The 25,359-nt window shown below is 39.6% G+C and overlaps 1 protein-coding gene across 1 annotated transcript in view; it reads right to left on the bottom strand.

The window, feature by feature from the left end:
* The window catches only part of EXOC4 (exocyst complex component 4), a 754,752-nt gene that overhangs the window by 546,882 nt on the left and 182,511 nt on the right, over nucleotides 1–25,359 (bottom strand). The window contains exons 8-9 of the mRNA XM_043589551.1: nucleotides 9,256–9,401; nucleotides 4,467–4,555 (exon numbers count right to left, since the gene is read on the bottom strand). Of these exons, the coding sequence (XP_043445486.1) occupies nucleotides 4,467–4,555; nucleotides 9,256–9,401 (235 nt within the window). The remainder of the gene's footprint in view (nucleotides 1–4,466; nucleotides 4,556–9,255; nucleotides 9,402–25,359) is intronic.

Below are 25,359 nucleotides of genomic sequence, written 5' to 3'. Positions count from 1 at the left end.
ATAAACAAAGTCATTACGCAAAATTTAAGACTACAAAGAATCTTCCAATCTTATTTCAGGATATAAAGCTTTATAAGTGCTTCTTACATTTAAGGCTGTGGAACAAATGTGTGGTATGAGTGTAAAGGTGCTGTACCTCACTTCCGCCAAAATGCCCCTGAAAATGTGTGCGTAAATGAAGTCTTGCTTTAAATGCTCCATTATAGAACAGTTCGCTATCTGAGAGACTTGTATTATAAATCCTTTGGTAAAAAAGGATGATCAACTCATGCCTAATATATTCCAAATATCACTGTACCTTAAGGCAAGGCACCTCCAAACAGATTAATTACATACGATATCATTAAGTATTCACAGCCCCAGATACCAACAACCCATTAGAGGGAAAGACTAAGAAAATTCAGGTCAGGTCAGGCTACGAGCCCAGTTTTCCCTGATGCCAGTACTTCCATATTTACCATGTAAAGCAAATCCTCTTAGAGAAGTCAATTCTCAAGTGGCGGGAGCTTTACAGAATATTTTAATGTCAGGGCTATAGAAATGCCACTCATTAGACTAATGGGAATAAAAATAGCACTCTAAAGGTAATATTATTGAGTACAAACAGAAGTACTAAGTAGCCCCAAGACAGGAAAGAACTGTAATCAAAACTGAGTATACATTTCTACTTGGATCAATGACAATTAATGTACTCTACTCATTCGTGATTTTATTATCTGAAAAACGAGCAAAGAGGACAAATCACAGGCCTCTTACTCTGTACTAAACCTCCCACTAGGCCTTCTCAAATAAGTAGGCCTATAGCTACAAATAAGGAGATACTGGGGATACAGGCCTCCTCCATTATACTTTTTAAGTGCTTAATTCAAGCCAAGCATTGTCCCAGGCACTGGAACGCACTAATGAGTAAGACTTGCACTGTGGGTATTCGGAGAGAAGGGTAGCAAATTACCAAGCAGGAAACACACACACACACACACACACACACACACACAGAAATTAAGTATTTTGCAGAAGATAAAAAACATGTGATAAAGAATGATAGGATGGTGGTGGGAGTGGGCAGGATGCTGGGAGAGGTCAGGAAACAATAACAGGATTTGGGCAGGAGATCTAGATCTGGAAGTCACCCGAACCAAGGCGCTAAGCAAAACTCAATTGGGGCTGAGATACCTGGGTGGAGTCTACAGAGTGAACACAGCAAAGGTTCCCAGGACCAAACCTTGAGACACTCAAACATAAGGAGGGGAAAAGGAACGTGGCTGGCCGAAAGATCAAGTGAGACGAACACAGAGCAGCAAACGCTCAATCTGCCAAGATGGAGGTCACCGGTGACCTTGAGAAGAACCAACTCGGGAAAAGTTAAGACTGGTGAGGCAGAGAAAACAAGAGATAGAGAAATGGATGCAACTCTCCCAATTCCACCGTGTTTAATATTTTAAAGTACCGTTTTAATGTAAATCAATTATAGCTCTTCTAATTTTACCAGAGTTTTAGTTATCTAATTTTACAGTCCCTATGTCCCTCCTAAAGTAGTCAGAATTGATAACAGCTCTATTTTTCAAATGAAAAAACCGAGGCACAGTGGGGCTGATTAACCTAAGAGCTTATTTTGATCATGAGCAGCAGTATTGTGATTTTCTTTTAACCCTCATGAGATACCGTATTCATCAGTTACCTTGTTTCCCAAAGAATCCCACATTAAACCCGAGAAGCTATATTCACCTAAATGTTCATGTAACCTATGACACGGTTGTCTAAGCGGTAAAATGAAGCAGTCAAGAGGCTCAAAACAACGGGAAGTCTCTGATTAATGGAGACACACAAGTTAGATTTCCACTTGTTATTGTGCACACTTTGAAACAGCACCCCCACCTCCTCGGCCCAATTGCCAACAGTGGACTATATAATGAACCAGCCGTACCATAACAGGGCCATCTGAGATGGGTTGATGATACCAAAGAAATCTCATTTTTACATTCTTTTTTCCCCTTGTGTGTCGTTAGGGTCGGTAACATTTTTAATTGCATGATAACTTGAAAATGTTGGCAGGAACTTTACTTTCATAAAATTTGAGCTTTTTAATGTTACTTTGATGGTCTTTCTGATGGATTTTCTTTGCCGCAGAAGGAAAGGTTGACCCTGTGAACCAAAGCACTAGGAAGCGAAGCCTGCAGCTACGCAGTAGAAAGAGGAGAGACACAAATCTTCTGCCAGTCTTTTATGATTTGACTGACCTATTCAATTATGCCTTTTCAAGGATAAACTGAAATGCAGATCTCACTGTGGCCCTCGTACAAGCCAGATTAATAGAGTAACTGAAAAAGGATGGTCGTTTTCTAATGGAAAATAGGTGTGATTTTCCCCTTTTCCAGCTGAAATGTTAAAAGCATTCATCAGAGATGCTTTTGCTCCTCAATGAAACACCATCAAACTTTTACAAAAACTCCTCAGCTGAGCTATTCTCTCACCAGGCAGTGATCTGTCAGCTCAGTGAAATTATTTAATGATTATTATGAGCATGATATGTTTGCTAACTACTTTCTTCCCTGGAACCAAAGATAAATCCTCCCACTTTGCTGAACCCTGGTAAGGAAAACAGACTACAGAACACAGCTCCGTATTTCTATTAACTTGCTGAAAAATGAGAAAAGTTCCCAATTAGATTAGGATTATAATTAGATTATAGTGACTCTTCAATTAACCACCCTCACAGAATAAACTTCCTCCATAACTCACTTGGATTTCAAAACGTTTTCCAATCATATACGGCAGTATCATCCTAGGCCAGACAGCTCAGTGGCCACACTTCTACTTATTGAAGCTGGTTACAAGTGCACAGAACAAAAATGGATCTACACATAGCCTCTGCTTCTCCTCAAACTTAAAAACTAATAGAACCGTGAAGCTGATACCGGCTCTCAGTGGCCTCCCCTCCTTTTGGGGGCCCTTCCTGTCTCTCCATGGTAAGCTTCCTCTCCTACGTTTGATATCGACTGTCCTCATTTGTTCTGTCACTGAGTCGGTGAGTATTTATTGAATATTTACCATACCAGGCACTACGCTAAGGACAGGAAGTAAAACTGTATTTCTTCACTCCTTGACTTTTTTCAGTCCTAACTGCCCTCTGTACCCATGTACCTTAAGACTCCAAGATGCACACTTCACGTTTCCCATGCCCCTCCCCTCCCCCCTCCCCCCCCCCCATGGCAACACTATCATTAAATAAAATGCCGGTAAGCTAATTTCCTTTTCCTTGTATCCTCAAACTATTTCTAGGCTTTTCGTTCTGATATATACGTGAGCTATGGAATTATTACTGTGGCAGAGCTATGGGAGAGCACAGCCGCATCTTCAGAAAAATTTACAAGTGTTTAGATCAATAATGAAGGTGCGGGTAGAAATGACTAGGCGGTGGTCCTTAAATCCAGAGAGGCTAGCTGGTTAATTTATAATGTTTTGACATAGAACCATGATGAATCTTAAAAACTAAATATTTAATTGTGTAGGCTACTCGCTGCAAAATATTTCAAGTGCCTCTACTGCCTCCCCAAAAGTGGAAGTGTTCTTACGCACCCTTCAAGCAGGAAGCCCACGGTTTTAAAATAATTTTAAATAATCGCCCCGTCCTCTCAACTCCTCTACTAGTTTTTATGCATAACATTACTTGGTTGTAAGCACTGACTTCCTGATATTGTTACTGATGTCCATGAACACTGATAGCTGGATCTTAAGGCTTTATCTTCTCTTTCCTTCTATTCGACCTCCGTCTCCTCCCCCTCCATCCCCTCTGATGCCTGGGATGGCTTGCACTTAGCAGGACTTCACAAATCTTTCTTGATTGATTCCATTTACCATGATTAGCATCTTTCTTGTCACAGAAGGAAACGTTATTGGATTTTTGATTTAATTAAATCTACTTACGATTTATTTTCTCAAGTATTTTCTCCTACAGATTACAACTCTTCAGTAACCACGTATGGATATCAAATATCCTGTATATCAGAGCTAGCTTGATTACAATATCCTATTTAGAGGCATCTTTCTTCCTTTTAAATAATGGCAGAGGCTGCATCTGCCCTTTTCCAAATCCCAGGCACTCCTGCCACATTCCAGAAGGTATAGAAAACAGTAAGTGTTAACACTGACGGCCACAGACTGGCATTCCCGTGGACTGTGACTGGACTCATGGCTGCCATGTTTAAGCACAAAGAGACTGACCTCCTGTCTTTCTGCTTTGAGTTCTCACTTGAATGGTAGCAGGTCTATAAATCCTGTGGCCATAGCAATCGTTTTAGCTGCTCGGCAGCAGATGCTGGGAAGTGATAGAGGAAACAGATTATCAAGTCTTTAAATCTCTGCTATCTTGAAAGAAACTGGTGAATGCGAACGGCAAATTCACATGTGCCACACACTTCAGATCTTCCTCCAGAAACTAACTTTTCCAGAGAAGTTCAATCACTTACCTTGAAGTTCTCCACTGCGACTGTAGAGCTCCCGTCTCTGCTCTCGCAAATAGGCACTCATACTGATGGCATGGGAGGAGGATTCGAACCTGGAATGAAGCGCAGGGTAAACAGAGAGGCAGTAACCAAACAAGCGGTGGCCACCTTTGTACCCCAAGTGTCCTACTCCAGTCTGTGTGCCACTCCCTAGCGTTCCTTGACCCAAACATACTGGCCAACCCATGACAGGGCCAAAGCCGGCCGCCATAGACCTGGATTCATGAACAACACTCCTGGCCAACGCCCCTCCACAACAGCAGTTGGGCCATTCGCTCATTCTTCATTTCAACAGGTACAACTCTTCATCTGTTGCAACTTTCTTCTGCCTCCAGACCCTTTGCCAGGGTCCCTACACACACGAATAAGGGTATCCTGTAAGGTCATTCTCATTTTGCTGCTATGTGGTTCAAAACCTGTGAGTGACCGCCCCCGCCACAGAAATGTATCTTGCTTTTCTACACTCCCCTGGTTAGAGAACGAGTACAGAAGGCACACTAGCAATGCCGCTGGATAACTACACCAAGGAAGCAAGGCATCTGTGGTTTCTCCCTAAAAGTCCTCAAAAGCAATACCATTTCTAAATGGTTTCTGATCTGCCATCTACAACATAAAATATTCTCAAAAGTATCAAGGGCGCCTGGATGGCTCAATTGGTTAAGCGTCCAACTTCAGCTCAGGTCATGATCTCATGGCTTGTGAGTTCGAGCCCGTGTTGGGCTTTGTGCTGACGGCTCAGAGCCTGGAGCCTACTTTGGATTCTGTGTCTCCCTCTCTCTCTGCCCGTTCCCTGCTCCTGTTCGGTCTCTCTCCGTCTCTCAAAAATGAATAAACATTAAAACAAAACAAAACAAAAATCAGGTGACAAAGTGTGTGTTCACATCACCCCAGGGATTGTTCGTTTCAGAGGCCAGAAACATGGAGGATAGGCACAGGACACAGAACAGGTTTCTAAAGGCTAAAATAATAATTCAAGGATGAAGAAAACAAAAGAAAAAATCCCAGTCTTAAGAGAAACTTGCAGGTAAGGGGAAAAAGAAACAGGTAAATTTAAGATTAAATCAACAGTAAATCCCCTGACGTGTTAAGAAATTGCATTTCAAACCTGAGATTTTCAAAGTCAGGGGAGCAGGCTGACAGGAGAAATCCTTCTAAGAATGACTGCCTCTAAGTGGTAAACAGCAACATCACGAAAGAGCAGCAGCGATAATGGCATAGGTTTCTGGCAACAAAAAAGGAACGCCATCACTTTCTTAATTATGCCTTCTTTATCCATTCTTTGACAAGGAAGATGAATGTCAGTTGGAGGGAAACACTTGGCCTTCTTGATCCTCTCTCTGCACCCTGCCAAGAACTGAGAGGGCCCTAACAGCCAGAAGGAACGCAAAGTGTGTGGTACTTCACAAGTGCCACCTGCCAGTCAAGTGCAGGAAAGAAGCCGCCGACCTCCAAAACGCACGCTGACGGCTATTGATCAGAAATGGCGAGGGGGGGAAAGAAAAATAAACTCTTGAGCAAAGAACAGAGAGGCACAGATTATACAATGAGAGAGAACTTAAACACACTTAATTAGCCTTGGCTAAGGGCAATTAAAGAGAGTAATAAAGTCCTTCATGGATGCGATAAAACCAGATTACAGCTCGCCCAAACCTTAATCCTTTATGACCTGATGTATTTTTGCTACTGAGGAACCCTCTTTATGTTTGCCACCACTCACAGATTGGTATGATTTTACAGTAAAAGAGGCACTAGAGAAGATACAGTGTCACCTCTTACTGTATAGCCAAAGGCACAGAGGCCCACTGAGACGGGAGACCTGGTCTGCCGCGCACAGCTCATTAATGGTAGAGCCGGGTCCGGAAACAGGCAAGTCTGTAGTAACGGCCTCATTCCGTGTGGGCGATGAGTTTTTACTGCTATGTAATAACAATAAATGTTTAACAATTACTTAAGTCCATTTATTCATTTCCAATATTCTATGTTTTCCAGTACCTCAATTTCAGGATTGGCTCAACGTATAAAAATGTACGTGTGGCCTGAGATTCAAAGTTAAGGATGAGGGTTGACAGCATGAAATCCAAACACCCTGAAACCTGCTTCTGCAATACACCTAGATTTACCACAGGAAGTGGAGCTACCACAGGAAGTGGAGATTTACCACAGGAAGACGGAAAGGGAAGAGGAAGAGACAAAGAGGAGAGGAAGAAGAAGAGGAAGAGACAGACACAGACACAGAGACAGAGAGCACACACAGGAGCGAGCAAACAAGTGAGCAGAGGAAAGGCCGAAGCGTTAAGGCAGCATCTCAGGCCGTCTTAGTTGCCTTTGCTCCCTCTGCAAACAGCTGTGTGCTCAGGAAAAGCGGTTCCTTTACAGCCCAAGACCTATCACCAGAGAGAACCCCTGACTGGATGAAGACCATCACCGTGGCGTGCTCCCCTTTGCCAGTGACTGCTTTAGGAATGGGCGTAAGACCTGAGGAAAACTTGCAGAGAGACTTTGTCACTGGCAGAAAAGATTAATAAATGGATAATAATTATTAACAAAAAAAGATCTGAAGTGGGACAGCCACTTTGTAAGACAGTCTGGCAGTGTCTTACAAAGCTAAATAGAATCTTCCTTTATGGTCCAGTAATCATTCTCTTATGTATTTATCCAAATGAACAGAGAACTTACATCTACACAAATGCTTGCACATTTACAGCAGCTTTATTCATAATGGCCAGAAATTGGAAGCAACCAAGATGTCTTTCAAAAGCTGAATGAAAAAAAAAATCGAGGTACAGGCACACAATGGAATATTATTTAGCAATACAAAGAGATGAGCTATCAAGCCACAAAAAGACATGAGGAACCTTAACTGCATATTGCTAAGTGAAAGAAGCTAGTCTAAAAAGGCTACATACCGGATGATTCCAACTATAAGACATTCTGGAAAAGATAAACTACAGAGACAGTGATTATCAGGAGCTCAGGGGGTGGGGAAAAGAGGAAGGAATAAGTAGAAAACAGAGGATGTTTAGGGCACTGAAATATTCTGTATAACGTACTGATGCATATATGACATTATGCATTTATCAAAACCCACTGAATGTGTAACACAAAGAGTGGACTCCAATATAAACCATGGACTTCAGATAATAACGAAGGATCACTATCAGTTCATCAATTGTAACAAATGCACCATACGTAAGAACACAAGATGTTAACAAAAGGAGAAATTCTGAAGAAGGGGGACATAAGGACACTCTCTGTATCGTCTGCTTGACTTTTCTGTAAACTGAAAAATGGTGTAAAAAATAGTCTACTAATTAATAAAAAATTTTGTCGCAGGAATAATCACACCCTTTCCTTGGCATCACTATTCTGGAGTGGAACCTAAGGCAGGGAGATGGAAAGGGCGGGGTCGTTGGCCATTCCGCACTGTTGGATTACGGAGTCCTCTACAATCCTCCCCACTGTGTAACATAATAACCTTCCTATGGTTTAATCTCATTCTTTTGGGGTCTGGATTACCTGCGGACTAAGGCATTTTAACTAATAGTGCATGTGTCCTCTTAACAAAACTGTAAAACACAAGAGAAGAATGCATTCAATGAACAGAATGTATTTTATCCCAACGCAGGCACACTCAATCTCCTCTCCTCTGGACCACAAGATAAATGAACTGTTGAAACTTTCCATAATGATTACGAACTCTATGAAAAAAAAAAAAAGAACTCTATGAATCTATGATATAAACAAATCTCAAAAGTGAATCAATAAAAGATACTGGAGCTTCAACTGTTCAAAAAGAATGAATTCAAAATACTTCTGGAGTCACATTATAGGCTTAGATTTACAGGTACAACTTAACTAGTTATCTCCCGACTCGTCAGAAGAATGCACAGATCTGCTAAGATTTAAATCCTGCTTTGACCAATTGCCAGTTATGGCCAGTGAATCTACTTAAATTACTTAACCTCGCTTGCCTCAAGCTTTTATGTGTAAAAAAGGATTAAAAATAAAACCCAGACCTGTAAGGCTGCAACGAGTAAATGAGATAATCCATGAAAATGGCTTAATGCTTTCGCTAGTACTTGGTGAGGATTCAGTGCCAGCCACTACTCCCGCTGCCAAAATTTGATATAATCACATGTAAATTATGTTTGAGAGTATTTTGAGAAATTCATCTCCCACAGTACCTGGTACATAGTAAGCACTCAGTGGTAGCTGTTACTGCTGTTACTATTAATATAATAATATTAACTATGAGCTGTTACCAAATGACATAGGTACGTGGCCTGGTGGTATTAACTAACATAGTAATTAGAAAAAAAGAATTTCCGGAGTGTTCCTTTATTTAAAAATCAAACAGAATCCAATGCTACTTAGCTAAGGAGATTCTTGTAAACTTTAAGGTTATTTCTTGGCACTAGTGTTTTTTCCCCGAAAGCTGACATATTTCATTTCATACAAAATTCCCCAGAAATAGGGTTTTGTTGCCCTTCATTTTATATAAAATGCCACAGAAACAAATTACAAAAAATTTTTATTAAAAGTCCTAGACAGTCCAATAACCATACTCCAAAATATCTACTTCCCCTTATAGAAAACAAATGTACACAAAATAAAAAATACATTCACTGCCCATAAATTATTTCAAATCAGCTTTAACTGGGTGAAGCAACGGCTGCCAATAAAGTAGAAAGCCATCCTACTTGGATCAAACATTTCTTGACACCTGCTATCTTACCATCAGGGAGATACTTACTTAAAAAGAGAATTTTTTGGCCTTTGAGGTTTCTTCTTGGCAAAAAAGGCTGCAAAATCTCGGCCAGTGCTGGCATAACTTAGTTGAGCTGATGGTTCAGAGGCCGTACGAGTATTTTTCATATCCAAGTACTCGGTCAACAGCATCTGTACAATCAGATAAACAGTTTAACACACACATTTATGATGTGCTACTAAGAAAAGCAATTTAAAACAATGAAAACCTAATTCTAAATCCTCATCCTTGACATTCAGAAGTAGAGTAACCTCGCTATTCATATTTCTAGTTGTAGATCTGAGGAAAGATTCATCGCAGCCAGAACATCATCTACTTGCCACCTACACCCGAAACTGAGAATAGGATGTGCTAGGCATCTGAACATAGGGGTCAAGGGGGGCGCTTTTAGTGAGGGTCTGCTACTTGCCATGCGCTGTGCCAAGCGAGTTAATCACCATTCACAGCTTAATCCTCATCACTGCCATTTACAGCAACATCAGCAGCAATACAATAATAATTACTGAGGGCTTACACTGTGGTAGGCTAGGGGCTAATTTAGATGTATTATCTTATTTAAAGCACAACTCTGATCAAGTGAATTCTCAGATTACAGAGAAGGAAGTGAGGCCCAAGAATAGGGCTGGGGTTGCAGAAGGAACCCCGGGGGACTCGCTCTGGAGCCCTCGTCACACCCCTCACTCCACAGCACAGGGGATTAAACAACTCTAACAGACCTGCTAAGAGCTATCGTGAGCCACTGCAGGCTAAGAGGTGCTGACCCGCAAATAATTTCTAGGGCCACCACTCATCTTGACGGCTCCAAAGCAAGCAAACCAACAGCTTTTTAATCACTATTGCCAATGGGTAATGCTTAAAAAATCAATCCACTTTACAGCCTCATTCGGTGGGGCCTGGGCTAGAATCCGCCATCGTATTTCTAAGACAAATACAAAACTTTTTAAAGTTCCCACCGTTGTTAAAGAAAACAGCAGATCTGGACCAGAAATCATCATGGTTCCTAAGCATATCTAACCTGGGATTAAAGTACATCGACTCATTTCTGAAATCACTTGCCACATCTACAATTTTAAGATAACCGGGCCGCCTGGGTGACTCAGTGGGTTAAGCGTCTGACTTCCGCTCAGGTCATGATCTCACGGTTCGTGGGTTCAAGCCCTGAATCATTAGGCTCTGTGCTGACAGCTCAGAGCCTGGAGCCTGCTTCAGATTCCGTGTCTCCCTCTCTCTCTGTCCCCTGTCTGTCTCTCTCTCAAAAATAAGCAAACATTAAAAAAAAGAAGAAGAAACATTTAAAATTTTAAGATAACCAAGTGTTACAGCAAATGTAAGCCAGCAATTCTACCCATGACTGAAGTAAAAGCTTTCCAGAGACTCCGGTTCCAAAAACGATTCCTTCCTGTATGGGGTATATATTCATTCATTTGCTTATTCATTCAATAAAGATTTGATGGGGCGCCTGGGTGGCTCAGTCGGTTAAGCGGCGGACTTCGGCTCAGGTCATGATCTCGCGGTCCGTGAGTTTGAGCCCCGCGTCGGGCTCTGTGCTGACAGCTCAGAGCCTGGAGCCTGTTTCAGATTCTGTGTCTCCCTCTCTCTCTCTGCCCCTCCCCCGTTCATGCTCTGTCTCTCTCGGTCTCAAAAATAAATAAACGTTAAAAAAAAAATTAAAAAAAAAAGATTTGAGGATCATATTAAATGTTATCATCGAAAAGCATTTATGAAGCACTCTGTGAACATGATGCTCTCCCAAGTTTTAAAGCTAATTATGCCTGTTATGAGCACAGACATTACTAAATAGTTATCAAATATCAGGCATTTTTAGAAAATGATCTTAACTCAATCCTGAAATCCATGAAGTTAGAGCTAATATCCGTATTTTAGAGATTAAGAAACAGATTTAGAGGTATGAAGAAACTAGCCTATATGCAGGTGTGGGTGAAGGGATTAATGGGAAATCTCTGTACCTTCCCCTCCACTTTGCTGTGAACCTATACACATACCTATAAATGTGTGTGTGTGTATATATATGTACGTGTGTGTGTGTATATATATACACATTAAATATAAGTTATATATATATACATATATACACATACACACGTACATATATATATGTACACTAGAGATTTCAATGGAAAACTATAAAACACATTAACAAACTGTTCAATTTTTTTAAATATATATATTTACGAGGCTACTAGAGTATCATTCAGCATGGTGATGAAGTAGTATGTCGACAAACGCTATCTCTGTGAATACATCATCCAAACTGCCCAAGAGTCAAGAAGGGTATTAAACTGGGTCTCCAGTAACGACTCAACTGCAGGACTCAATTACTTGGTAGATTTGGCACTGATGCTAATAAGGTTTGTGGGGCTGTGTGATCAAAACAGGCTGGTAAACGAGAACAGAATTTCAAACTGACAGAACACAGAAAGAGGTCTACAAAGGCACCTGTTGGTTTTAACACCGATCGGTATGATGGAAGTATGTTTCTGCCAAAGCATGAAGATACACCAGACCAGTGATCCTTCTGAGGTACTTATCGTCCTAGAATTCAATGACTGGCCTTGTACAATAAAATATTGACTGATCAGGGCCTACCTGGTGAGCATCCTTAAAATTCAGGTATTTCAAGATCACTGTTCTTTTTCTCCACGTTAGTAAAGTCCTCTTAATTCTCACCGCTCACTTTGTTAGTCTGTTCTTACACACTGGCTTCTTCCTTCCTTTTTACAAACAGGTACTATTTCTGCCTTCTTAATGAAAATGTTGCTTTGGTCCTCATTCTCTATAATTTCCTTTCTCTTTTGTCATTAGGTTCCAAACTTAAAAGGCAGCCTTCCCACATATTTCCATTATCATGATGTAATGTAGTCCCGATTCCTCTCCACACTCCAATCCCACGGATGTGACTGCACGCTTGACATATTCACACATTTCACTGATAACATCAACCCTAAATTCTGAGACCTGAATGCTTTTCCCATAAAATCGGTAATTTCCTCTGTCTTCTTTCTGTGAGTGGTTTCTTATTCTCACCGGCCTCCAGGTTTAAAACTTCAGAACTGTCTTTAGATACATTCCCCTCCCTTTGTCCCCATGCAGCAGTTAGTGCCTCAGCCCATTGGTTACTCTTCCTCAGCTCTCTCTTAGTTTGCCCCTCCCCATCCATCTGCTAGCCACCAACCTAGCTCAACTCATGCAGTTTCTCTCCTTTTCTGCCTCACATGTTTTATTCTTCCAGTCCTTCCCATACACCACGGACAGAGCGGTCTTCCTAAACAACTGTTGCCACGGTCATCTTAAGGCTATTTTGTCATCTACATTAATCTGACCTCAATATCTATTCCCAGTCATAGCTTATTCTCCTCAACACGAACCCAACACTCCATCAGCATCAACTACTTAACTCTTCCCTGAACACGCATGCGTGGGCCCTCTCGATTTTGGAATGCCTTACCTAGATTACCCTCTTTCCTCAATATCCTGACAAACCCTGCCCAAAAACAATTCCAACGTTTTCTCTCCCATGACACCTTCCCAAGACACTCTAGGCCAGCTGTCCCCTTTTCTGAGTTCCTACAGTACCCATTTCCCACATCATTCGGTAAGTGGTAGTTGAAAACTGCCCTATACTATTACTTATTGTTTAAGGAAAAAGACACCTGACAGCCCCAATTTTTATATTTCTTTACTTCAATCGCAGAACCGTGAAACAAACCAGGAAATCAATATATATATAAATACAAATACATATATATGAATATGAATATATATATATGAATTCACATAAATTCATATATATACATATCTATATATATATCACTGAATTCCTAAATTTTACAAAGTATGTGATAAGAAGCCTTGATGGATATGTTTGTAATACACGTATTAGAAACAGTCTCCAAAACGAGCCCTGTAAATGACCCCTCAGTACACAAATCTATATTACAAGTAAAATTAAAAGGGATACCTATGATTTTAATCATAGGCTTTGCCATGTTTGTTTCCTTCACTATATCTTCTTCTTTCCTAATAATGTTTACTACCAGCTAGAAAATGTCACTTTAAATTTTTTTTTCCAGCGTTTTTTATTTATTTTTGGGACAGAGAGAGACATAGCAGAGGGGCAGGGAGGGACAGAGAGAGAGGGAGACACAGAATCAGAAACAGGGGGAGGGGGAGGGGCAGAGAGAGAGGGAGACACAGAATCGGAAACAGGCTCCAGGCTCTGAGCCATCAGCCCAGAGCCTGACGCGGGGCTCGAACTCCCGGACCGCGAGATCGTGACCTGGCTGAAGTCGGACGCTTAACCGACTGCGCCACCCAGGCGCCCCTAGAAAATGTTACTTTAAAACAGGGTAATGTTTTATTTTGACACCAAATTATGAGAAGTGCCTTTTAAATATCTCAAAGAACAAAACAAATCTTTTTTCTAAGATGCTTGAAATTTATCTGAATTAGACTAAATCTTCTACGACCAAGTCTTGACACACACATCAGACACCTGGCATTAAAACAGAACCATGGCAGGGGCGCCTGGGTGGCTCAGTTGGTTAAGCATCCGACTTCGGCTCAGGTCATGATATCACGGTTCGTGGGTTCAAGTCCCGCATCGGGGTCTGTGCTGACAGCTCAGAGCCTGGAGCCTGCTTCGGATTCTGTGTCTCCCTCTCTCTCTGCCCCTCCCCTGTTCATGCTCTGTCTCTCTCTGTCTCTCAAAAATGAATAAATGTAAAAAAAAAAAAGAAAGAAAGAAAGAAAAAATTTAAGAAAAAAAAAGTAGAACCATGGCAATTCTTGGTGATTCCTCATCATTGTGGATAATGTGCTGCATCTTCTAAATTGTACATAAATATCCTAAACCACTACCTAGGAGTTCAAATTTCCATTTTTATGAAAGGAAGTAAGCTATACAGCTTGTCTTTTGCCCGGGGAAAGTCACCCAAGCCTGGAAGTCTGGGGCAAGGGGACATTACATATAATAGCAAATACATCCTGGCCACAGAAAATCTGCAGATTATCCCACGTTCTCGCTGACTCTAAATTCCTTCATCTCTCTGACACTCATTTCTTTTCTCTTTTTTAGTACAGGGAATTGCTATTTCTTATTGATCAAGCATTAAAAAAAAAAAGTCAATGATTATGGGTGTTTTAAGTTTAACTTGAAAAGGTATTAATTTGTAAAACCAAAGACAAGAAATATAAAAACATGGCTGGAAAGCACCAGATTATCTATCTATATACTCAAGTGATATTATGATTCACCATATTTTTTGAGTACCTGGTATACTGGATGGTTCTGTGGTGGAAACAAAGAAATATGATGCTTTAAAGAACATACACAACGAGGGAGTCAGGCATCTCTTATGCTATAATATTTGATCAGCAGTTGCTAAGATGCTAGTCAGAAATCACATGATATATAAAGCAGGGCCAAGACTTTGAGATTTAGAACTTGCTTAGTATTGGTAACATCATTCTGAATGAACTCCTCATTTACCACTTAACCCTCTTTATTTAACATATTGCTTGTGGCCGCTTATGGTCATACACCCAGAGTTTTCTAAAAATAAATGTTGAATTTACCAGCTTCCAATGAATACATCACCTGTCTTCAGCCTCCACATTAATCTAAGTAGAAACATTCAGATCCTTCTAGGTGCTTAACACAGTAAATCCCTTTCAGTAGCTTCCCAGCTTACAAAATCTTCACCTCATCTAAGAACTGTTCCCCAACTGCACAGCAGATTCTGGTAACCATGCTTGTGACCATGTTGGAACCATGCCTTCCCAGCCGAAGCCTACTCCATCGGGGGGGGGGGGGGGGGGGTGGATAGCCAACATCCAATTGGCCCGTCAGGTTCTCTCTCCCAGGAATGTGTTAGTGAGATACAGTCTCTGGTGGTCAATATAGGCAAAGAGATGTAAATTCTTTGGGGCAACCACCTTGTACCATGAGAAATGAAAGAAAGCCAACCTGCAGAGAGAGAATAAAAGAATGAACAAGATGACCAGACAGAACAGAGATTTAAAGGTGGCAACCTAAGTTTTCCATAATTTATAGGTCTCAAATCCAGTTGCTATTCTTTGGTTCCACAATATATCCTTTTGGCCTTTAATACATTTTCCCTATGTTTCTCTTATGACAGCCTCAATGGGGTTTTGCTTCTTCACCAAGATACCTATGGATAAATGGATATACACTAACATGCATCTGGTGACATTTATACCACAAATCCTATTTTTTGCAGAACACTGGTATCTCATGATAACAAGAGTACCAGTCTATATATTTTTCAATCTGTTCAACTAACAAACCAATTCTCACCACTAACTTTGAATGTCCAATGCTTTTACAGCAAAGCCATACTATACTTGTCCCATGTGATGAATCTGAGAATTTGACTGCTTATGACAGGAGCAATAATATGGTGGGGAAAAAAATCACTTTCAGCTCCCAATATGAACCAAGACTCTACTCACCTTGAGCAATATGTTGAATGTGCCTATATTAAATAGTATAATTTTCAATAATTTACTTTTCAGATGTAGATGTCTAGGAGTTTTTTTGTTCCGGGAACAGCAAAGTAGCTTCCATTGGACTAGCCCTTATCCTGATAATAATTATAAGAGCTCAACAGTGAGACCAAAAGAATAAGAATCTGAAGGGCGTGGAGAGGAACCAAATGAGGCATAAACTATGCTCCTTAAAAGAAGTAAAGCACAGTAGGTGAGTTCCCCTGGCTTCTTCCCAAAAAGCCCTTACTTCTAATTTCCACGGAACAAGGGTAGAACCCAAGCAGAAACTATAGTCTTAGAGGATGGAGGAGACAAGACTAGGTCCAGGGATACCAGGACATCCAGAATTTGAGAAGAGAAATCCAAAGAAGGTGTGGGGGCAAAATCAGTGTAATATATCCCTCAAAATATCACCTTGATTCCAGAAAATATTACAACAGACACTGAAACATTTTAAAAATTAGGACCATTTAAAATTATTAAAAACTATCAGGTTTCCCCCATGTATGTTGCTAGTGAATGGAACGTTAAAGAGGAAGAAAAACAAAGCCAAAAAATTATTTTTTTCAATGTAGCACTTTTTCATTTTCCCATTATATAAGGACTAAAATATTCTGCAGTAAGGAAACTAAAAGAAAAATAAACAGTCATTTTGAAAGTGGAATGGCTGCCTGCTTAATTATACTCATTATCAACAGCAATTGTGTAATTAAAACCACTATTAGCATGATCTTGTGAATAGTTGCCTTAGTGTTTAAAGGAAAACAAACCAAAAAATTCAACGAGTACACGTGTATTTTCTGGTCCTGTATCAAACACCTAATCAGGAAAGCCTAGATCATGTTTAGTTCCCTGCCAACCTCCAACAGATGAGCTCCTAACAAAGAAAACCCAGTTAAAAGCTTCCAGAAGAAAGTTTTCATTTTTGTAAACTAAACATATTTATTTAATACACAAAATATGCAAAGTACTGTGCTGGATATAAAAACAAGACTTAAAAATAAATCCTTCCCTCATATCAAAACAAGGGAATTTTACTATATATAAATAAAATTTTTAAGGTGTTAACATTTTTAAAGAGTTAAAAGCCAAATCAATCAATCAATCCTCCCCCTTCTCACCCCAAGTGCTTATCTAGTGACAGACACACACATGAGTGACCACAATACAAGGGAAAGTGGTAAGCATCAGGACAAAGAAATTGCTGTGAGCACTTATCAAAAGGACAAAACTACTCCTAACTGAGGCAGTGAAATAAGGTTTCAAGATCATGGCACATGTAAGACATAAATACAATATTCAAATGTGTAAAAGGCCAAAACCTAAAATGGTGGAAGGAACCCAACAAATACAGAAATGGAGCTAGGGAAATTCAGAGTATCTTTAGTGAAGAACAAATAGTTCTGGTAACATAAAAAGAAACAGTAAGAGGTAGACCTGAAAAGTTGGTAAACAGACAAACTTCTCAGGACCTTTAACACCAGGCTCAGGTATTGAAGCCACAGTAAAATGGGAAGGCAAAAACGGTTTTCAATGGGTAAGTAAAATGGCGAGACATCTAGTTTAAATTAATCTAGCGGCATATGAAAGAATAGATTAGAAGGCAATGGGATTTGTGGCAAAATGAATGATTAAGGAAACAGTCAATGATTGAGGAAGTGCTTAACACATGAAGAGAAAATCTACCAAAATAGTTCAAAAGGAAAAGAAAAAGAGAGGTTAACTAAAGTAGTAGGAATGAGATTGTATAATTAGGGATACCTCTGAGAGCCAATGCAGAGGAAAAACTGAATAAAATTTAACCAGCTACTCAGCAAAGGAAAGATGAAGAGAAATAAAGAATAAACAAAGGACTGCACATCTGAGGAAATAAAAATCTATGGTTCCAGGAACAGTAACCAGGAATGCAGGAAGAGTCTGTTTCATATAGACGATAAATTTAGTTTGAAATATACTCCCTTGTGAAGCACATGAATATTCATATTCGTGTGTATCCTCAAATGCATAATTGTGAAAGGGGAAATAATGGTGATGAGATCTCCATGATTTATACATTAATTAACTTGCATTAGGACTATTAAGTATATTTCTATACAGTCTCATAAGGACACTTTGAAGGACATATACCCATGAATATCTGTAATGTGATTGTGTCCCACAGTATTTGTAAAACAGCTTTGTTGAGGTATAATACACGTACCATAAAATTCACCCATTGTAGGGTACAGTTTAATGATTTTTAAGTAAATGTATACACTGAAATCATCATCACCGTCATTTTAGAACACTTCTAACATCTCAAAATTTCCCTCATGGTGTTAGCTGCAGCTTTTCCTAGAACCTTTCATCAGGTTGAAAAAGTTCCTTTCTAGTCCTTGTTGGCTAAAGGTTTTTGCTTTTTAATCATTATCGGGTGCCAAGTGCTTTCCTGTGTCTACAGAGATGATCAAGTGGTTTTGGCCCTTTATTCCATTAATAATTGTGTATTACATTGATTTTTTAAATAAACTCAACTTAATCATGGTGCATAATATAGTTTTAAGTTGAGGAATCCCATCTGCTAATATTTTGTTCTAGAATTTTGCATCTATGTTCATGAGGCATATTGCTCTACAGTCTCCTGTGGTATCTTTCCCTTCTTATCAGGCTAATACTAATCTCACAGGATGTACTGGAAAATGTTCCTTCATATCTCTATTTTCTAAATGAGTTTGCAAAGGGTTTGGTATTATTTCTTCTTTAAATGTCTGACAGAACACCACTGTGCAACCTTCTGTATCCACAGGAATTTTTTTTTTCTTTTATCGCCCACACCCCTTCACCCATTTTCCAATCTTCCTGCCCTTTCCCCTCTCGCAAATTCCAGTTTGTTCTCTGTACTTATGGATGTTTCTGCTTTTTGTTTTTAGGAAAAAAATTACTAATTTGTTTTAGGGCAATTCAGTTTTTCTCCTTGAGTCAGTTTTGGTATTTTGTGCCTTTCTAAGAATTTCTCCATTTAAGTTATCTAATCGGTTGGCATAAAGTTGTTTGCAATATCCCCATGTAAGCTTTTTAATTTCTTTAAGGTCTGTAGTAATGTCTCTTCTTTCATTCCTGATTTTGTTCTGTTTTTTTAATTTTTCTTTTTAACTGATCAATTTGAGATTTATCAATTTTGATCTTTTAAAAGAATCTCCTTTCTGTTTCATTACATTTTTCTATTATTCTTCTGATTTTTATTTCATTGATTTTCAATTTAATATTTCCTACCTCTGCTTGCTTTGCATTCTCTTTCTCCTTTTTCCTAGCCCTTAAGGTAGAAAGTGACAGTGCTGATTTTAGGTCTTTTTCTTTTTACCCATGGTGTATTTAGAAGTTTGCTGTTTTGGGGCGCCTGGGTGGCTCAGTCAGTTAAGCATCCGACTTCGGCTCAGGTCATGATGTCACAGTCCATGAGTTCGAGCCCCGCGTTGGGCTCTGTGCTGACAGCTCAGAGCCTAGAGCCTGCTTCAGATTCTGTGTCTCCCTCTCTCTGACCCTCCCCCATTCATGCTCTGTCTTTCTCTCTCAAAAATAAATAAACATTAAAGAAAAATTTTTTTATTAAAAAAAGAAGTTTGCTGTTTTATTTCCAAATATTTGAGAAAATTCAAATTTTCTTCCTGTTGTTTTTTTAATTCCGTTGTGGCTAGAGAACATACTTTGTATGATTTCAACCCTTTCAAATATACAGAGGGGCACCTGGGTAGCTCGGTTGGTTGAGCATCTGACTCTTGATTTCAGATCAGGTCATGATCCCAGGGTTGTAGGACCGAGCCCCACATCGGAGACTGCTTAAGATTCTCTCTCCCTCTGCCCCTCTCCCCTGCTCACGTGCTCTAATATAAAATTAAATTTAAAAAATAAATGTACTGAGACTTATTCCATGATCTAGTACATGTCTAATACGTCACTGTGAAATAATCTCTTTTCTGATGGTGTTGGGTAGAGTGTACCATGTATGTTGGCTTCACTCAAGATGCTTAATAGTGTTGTTTCAGTCTTATGTTTTCTGTCTAGCTGTTCTATTAATTATTGAAGAAAAGTATTGAAATCTCTAACTCTAATCACTGAATTTTTGAATTCTTTCAAGTTTGTCAGTTTTTCCTCCATGTATTTTGGACCTTACAGTATTTTGATGGTTTGTTACTTTTAACTCATTTATAGAAAACAGAAGACAGACAGATACCAGGGTAGGACACAAGCATGGTCTCAACCCCCCAAGGCACATTTCTATTTCAATACATTCTCTGCCCTCTTCAATTCAAATGTATTTTAAAGTTCATTCTATCTATTTCTATCACTTTCTCCCCTTCTCTCAAACTTGACCACCAAGTTCCATGATTTTCTTATATCATTACAAAGTAAAAGTTCAGCTACTGGTTCAGCTTTCCACTGCACTAAGATGTTTCATGACAATATTTTAATGACCCCTCTTATCATTACACATCCTTTTTCAGTGTCCTCAATTTCAAAAATGCAAAATGAGAGGGTCATATAGAAATGCATAAAGTTTATGTTTGAAATCAGCTCTACAACTCACTAGCTGTACGACCTTCGTAAGTTGCTCAATCTCACTAAGCTTTATTTCCCTCATCTGTGAAATAAGGATAACAGAATCTACTTCATAAAATTAATATGAGAATTAAAAGAAAAAACATAAAATGTCTGGCACATAACAGGCTATTATCTCTGGGGATGAGGCTCAGAAGATCTGCTGTTGTTTTTTGTGATGCATCCCAGGAACCACATAACTAAGATATTATCTCCCTGTGCCTCGGAACCTGGGTTTCCTCAACTGTAAAACAGGAGTAATAATATTACCTACCCCAAGGTACTATCATCAGGATGAAATAAGTTAATGCTATCAATCACTGAGAACACTGCCTGGAGCATACCAAACAATTTATCAGCATTATTTTTTTTTAAATTTTTTTTTTTCAACGTTTATTTATTTTTGGGACAGAGAGAGACAGAGCATGAACGGGGGAGGGGCAGAGAGAGAGGGAGACACAGAATCGGAAACAGGCTCCAGGCTCCGAGCCATCAGCCCAGAGCCTGACGCGGGGCTCGAGCTCACGGACTGCGAGATCGTGACCTGGCTGAAGTCGGACGCTTAACTGACTGCACCACCCAGGCGCCCCTATCAGCATTATTAAATAAACAGAATTCTCTCTACATCCTCATAATCTTCCCACTGCTATCACTTTCCTCTTCCTTCCTCCTCCCCTTCTCTCTACAATAAAAACCTCATTTGCTAAGGCTAGGTTTCTGCTAATACTCATTCTCTAAACTTTTGGAACACTTTCTTTCGCTTCAGTGAATCTGACTACCATATTGTCCAACCTAAGTATCTGAATGCTGAATATCCTACTCTTGTTCTTGTTTTCTTCTGTTTTAGTTAGTTCTACATTTCAAATTATTCCCAAGTCTCCCTCTACCATCATACTTTCTCTCAAGCTACGATACCCTCACTTGCAAGAGCACCTGTCTGGTTTCCACATCCTTCTTACAACAAGAAGATGAAAACAGCACAACAGACATTAAAGGAGCGCAGAGGCACAGGGTCAAAACCAACAGCCTGACCAAACAAACTCTTTCATCACCACCATTCTTCAAAAGGAGGGAGGGACAAAAGAAAGGTCCCCTTAGCTCCCTTCCTTGTTAATACCATTATTTTACTGATCTCCCAAGATCAAAATCTGCAGTTAGCTCTGACGCTTCTCAGTCTGGCTGTCCAAATCACATGCCAAGGGCTATAGATGTTATAACATACATCTCACGTCCATTTCCCCTTCTAGTTATTTCCATCCCTACACCCATCCTTTTAAATCTGGTCTTCGTTATCTTTGTCATAAAGTCTTATAGTAGTCTCCCAACTGTCATTCTGCCTCAAACGCCTCATGACCATCCATCCCACAACCTGGCACCAGATTAAGCTCACTCATGCAGAGCTCAACATAATCACTCTTATTCTCGAACCCTTCCATGGCTTCCCCCTAGCCTACAAAAAAAACCCATCTCCTCACTCTTACTCAGCACCTTCCACAGCCCTGACTGACCTCTGTAGCCTCAGTTCCCGTTAACTGATTTTACACAGTTACTGTTTGGTTAAACCAGTGCCCTGTTCCTTACCCAAGTCCCAAGGTGTTTTGTCCTGTCTGAGTTTCTCTCTTTTCTTTTTTTTAACCCTTACTTGTTACTACCTCTTCCATCTATCAAACATGGGGGAATGAGATCAAGAAAGTGAATTTAAGTATAACTTGACTGATTTTACTTTATGAATTTTTAACTGGACTGATTTTAACAGACTTCATGTGTTCCATGCAGATGTTACTAATCAGAGCCCACAAGCCCAGAGGAGGTGTCAACCCCAGGAATAAGGAAGTAGAGGCAGATAAACACCTTTGAAGCTTTATCTTCTCATGGAGGTGTCATCTCCATCCTCCTCTTTCAGAGTTCTTTTCGCAGTGGTCTCTTAATGTCACTTATCCTTAGTCTTTAGGATGACAGCCAGCTGTCTCTATCTTCACATTAGATGTAAATGTGTAACACATGCTGGTGAGCAGGGCCGACCTTTCTTATCTGCTTTTCTACCTGGAGGTCAATATTCCAGCAGTCAACTGACATCCAAATTGAGACTATCAGACAACCAGTGAGCTTATCTCCAAAAGATACTGGCTGTTTTTCTGGTTTTCATATACTTAACATACTCATTTCAGATCAACACTAGACACTGATAACTTAGATCCCACAGGGGGAAATCCATGTGAGAATTGTAAACGCTTCTGACGATCTAGCTCATATTTTACCGCTACATGTGCACGTATGCACATGGATACAGATATTTGTTCTTACTGACACATATGCAGATTTATATATGCTGAGAAAATAAACGTAAGTGGGCATGCTGTGTGGACCTGTCATAGATCTTTGCCTTCTGAGAGGTTACCATCTATCCTAATTGCTAATTAGAATGTCCCATTCTCATTAAAACCCATATAGCTATTTGTATTATTCAAGGGTTTTATCTTAGAGCTATTTGCTTTCTCTCCTGCCTCTCAGCTCAGGCCATGCCTTTTCTTTGTATCTCTGGTAACATCCAGCAGAGTGTCTTAAACAAAGTAGATGCTCTCTAGTAGGTCACCTAAATTCAAAGTAAGATGCTCTAAAGGGCAGCTCCATATTGATGTTTTACACTCACAGATGAGCTCCTTGGAGTAGAACTACAACACCCAGGGTGAAACTTCAGGCTTTCTGAGGTACATTAATTTACTCACATCACAGGAATACCATTTATGAAATTTCTGCTCCACTGAGATAAGTGCTACCCTAATGACCTGAAAGAGTTAATGCATCTTGGAAAAGACCCAAATTGCTCTCTGGAGACAGTTTATTCAATTAAGTGGCTCCAACCCAGAATTTTCAATTAGCAGTTCAGTTACTAAAGCCTCCTTCATATTGGTTCTCTGTAATCTGTGTACGATGACACGCCTATAAAAAAAATGTTTATCATTCATTCAAAATAGACTCTTCAGGAATAACAAGTGCAGATTCAGATTCCGTTAACATTTACCTTGTACCTACTGAGTGCCAGAAACGGTGTGAAGTACCTTCTCATTAGTATTTGAGGATAATATTCTGAAGATGGGACGGATAATGGCGTTTGGAGGCACTGAGTGTATAACGCACGAGGATACAAGGACCAAAAAAAAAAAAAAAATGGCTCCTTCTTTAAGGAGTTCACAAAGATCTCCACTGAATTCATCTAAGGCTTTTCAGAATCTGGTTTCAGGCTATCGAATCACATCTTATGCTCTTCTTATGAATTATGTATATGGTAAATTCAGTAAGGTACTCACTGTTGTGAATACGTGCATATTATCCTTACCTAGAATGATCTTCCCAAATGCCTAAATCCTAGCCTTCCTTCAAGGACCAGTTCAGCTCCTACAAACAGACAAAATCTTCTCTGACCAACGTATCTTAAGTTCCTACAGGAACTTAAATTCCTCCAGGATCCACAGATGGTTACCTGGACTCGGTAATTAATCATATACTGCTGTTTATTTAACTTTTCCTGTATTTATCTCTTAAACTCCCAATGTGACCTGATGAGAAGGCACTCTAATATTTCCCTGTATTACCGTAATTCACGTCACACTGAAACACTTTAACTAAAGTCCTTTAAAACCAAAGGAATAACTTAATATCACTCATTTCTAGACTCTGTCAACTCCTGCATCTACAAGAATGATTTTTCTATAACTAAGCAAAATTCTTCTATCTGAAGGTGATGAAATACATATACATCCCGGAGGCAAGATACTAACCTGATGAAATATACCTGTCAACAGCCTGGTTAAACAATAAATAATCCTACTTTATCGGTTTTGTTTCCAAGGAAAAAAAATTCCACATCTATAACAAAATCTGTGATTATTATACATTATTTCTACTGAAATGTTATACGCTAATTCAAAACATGGGGATTAAACTATTACATTTATCTAGTGAACTTGAGGTTAGCTTATAATTGGAAAGGTTAACCAAATTAACCGTACTATTGGTTTAAGTTTATTGAACATTCTAAAAAAGTCAAGGGTTCAAAAATGGAGAACTATTTTGCTGATATTTATGGCATCAACTTTAATTCTTTTAGACTGGTTTTCCTATTTAACTTTACTTTTTCCCAAATATTTCTTTGTTTTATTTTGATCTTTTGTTTAAAAGTAATATATGCACACGAAAGTTTCAAATAACACAGAAACATGTAAAGATTCAAGTTCTCTTTAATCGTACTGTTATATGCAACATATTTCACTGAGATGCCTTTATTGATACCTCATTTCATTATTTTCTCGTCATTCCTCTGGTAATAGTCACAGTGTTCTGCACAAATACAGGACCTAAGAAACACATTATGTCCTTCCAGAGAACCCGACTCTATCAGCAAGTGAAAAAAGAAAAAGAAAAAAAAAAAAGCCAGATTGGCAGCATATGGTCAATAAGATCCTTTTGGCTTTCAATTATTTAGCCTCCATTTTCCATACATCACAGCACATATCAATTTGTAGACTGTACTACACCTGTCGGCTCCAACACATTTAGCTCCTCCCTTCTGCCCCTAGGGTCTAAGGGCAATGTCTGAAGAGCGGATGCCTAAGAGTTTAGAAAATAAGTGGCATACCTGATTCATTTCTCTCTCCCAAATCTCATCTGTTACTTTTAACTCTCAGAAAGACCACCACACCCAACAGAGAGATGCAATAAAATGCAGCGCAGTAGTGTGGTGCGCCCGACTTCCTACAACTTGACAAGGAATGCTTGTAAACATGACTTGGGAACATCAGAGGGAGGGGGAAATTGAGCCCACCCCTCCTGGGATGAAAACCGCCACAGCTCCGCCTAACTGCCCCCGGCCGGCCCTACTCTCACTGGGTAACAAGCTCATACCGTAAAGCAAGTCACTGAAAAGAAAAAGGCAGCGTGCTATTTTAAATACCAACCATGTTAACGCGGAAGCAATACGGTACAATT

This window comes from Prionailurus bengalensis, chromosome A2 (genome assembly GCF_016509475.1).
Source record: "Prionailurus bengalensis isolate Pbe53 chromosome A2, Fcat_Pben_1.1_paternal_pri, whole genome shotgun sequence".
NCBI lineage: Eukaryota > Metazoa > Chordata > Mammalia > Carnivora > Felidae > Prionailurus > Prionailurus bengalensis.
This window is presented reverse-complemented; position numbering and strand designations above follow the sequence as displayed.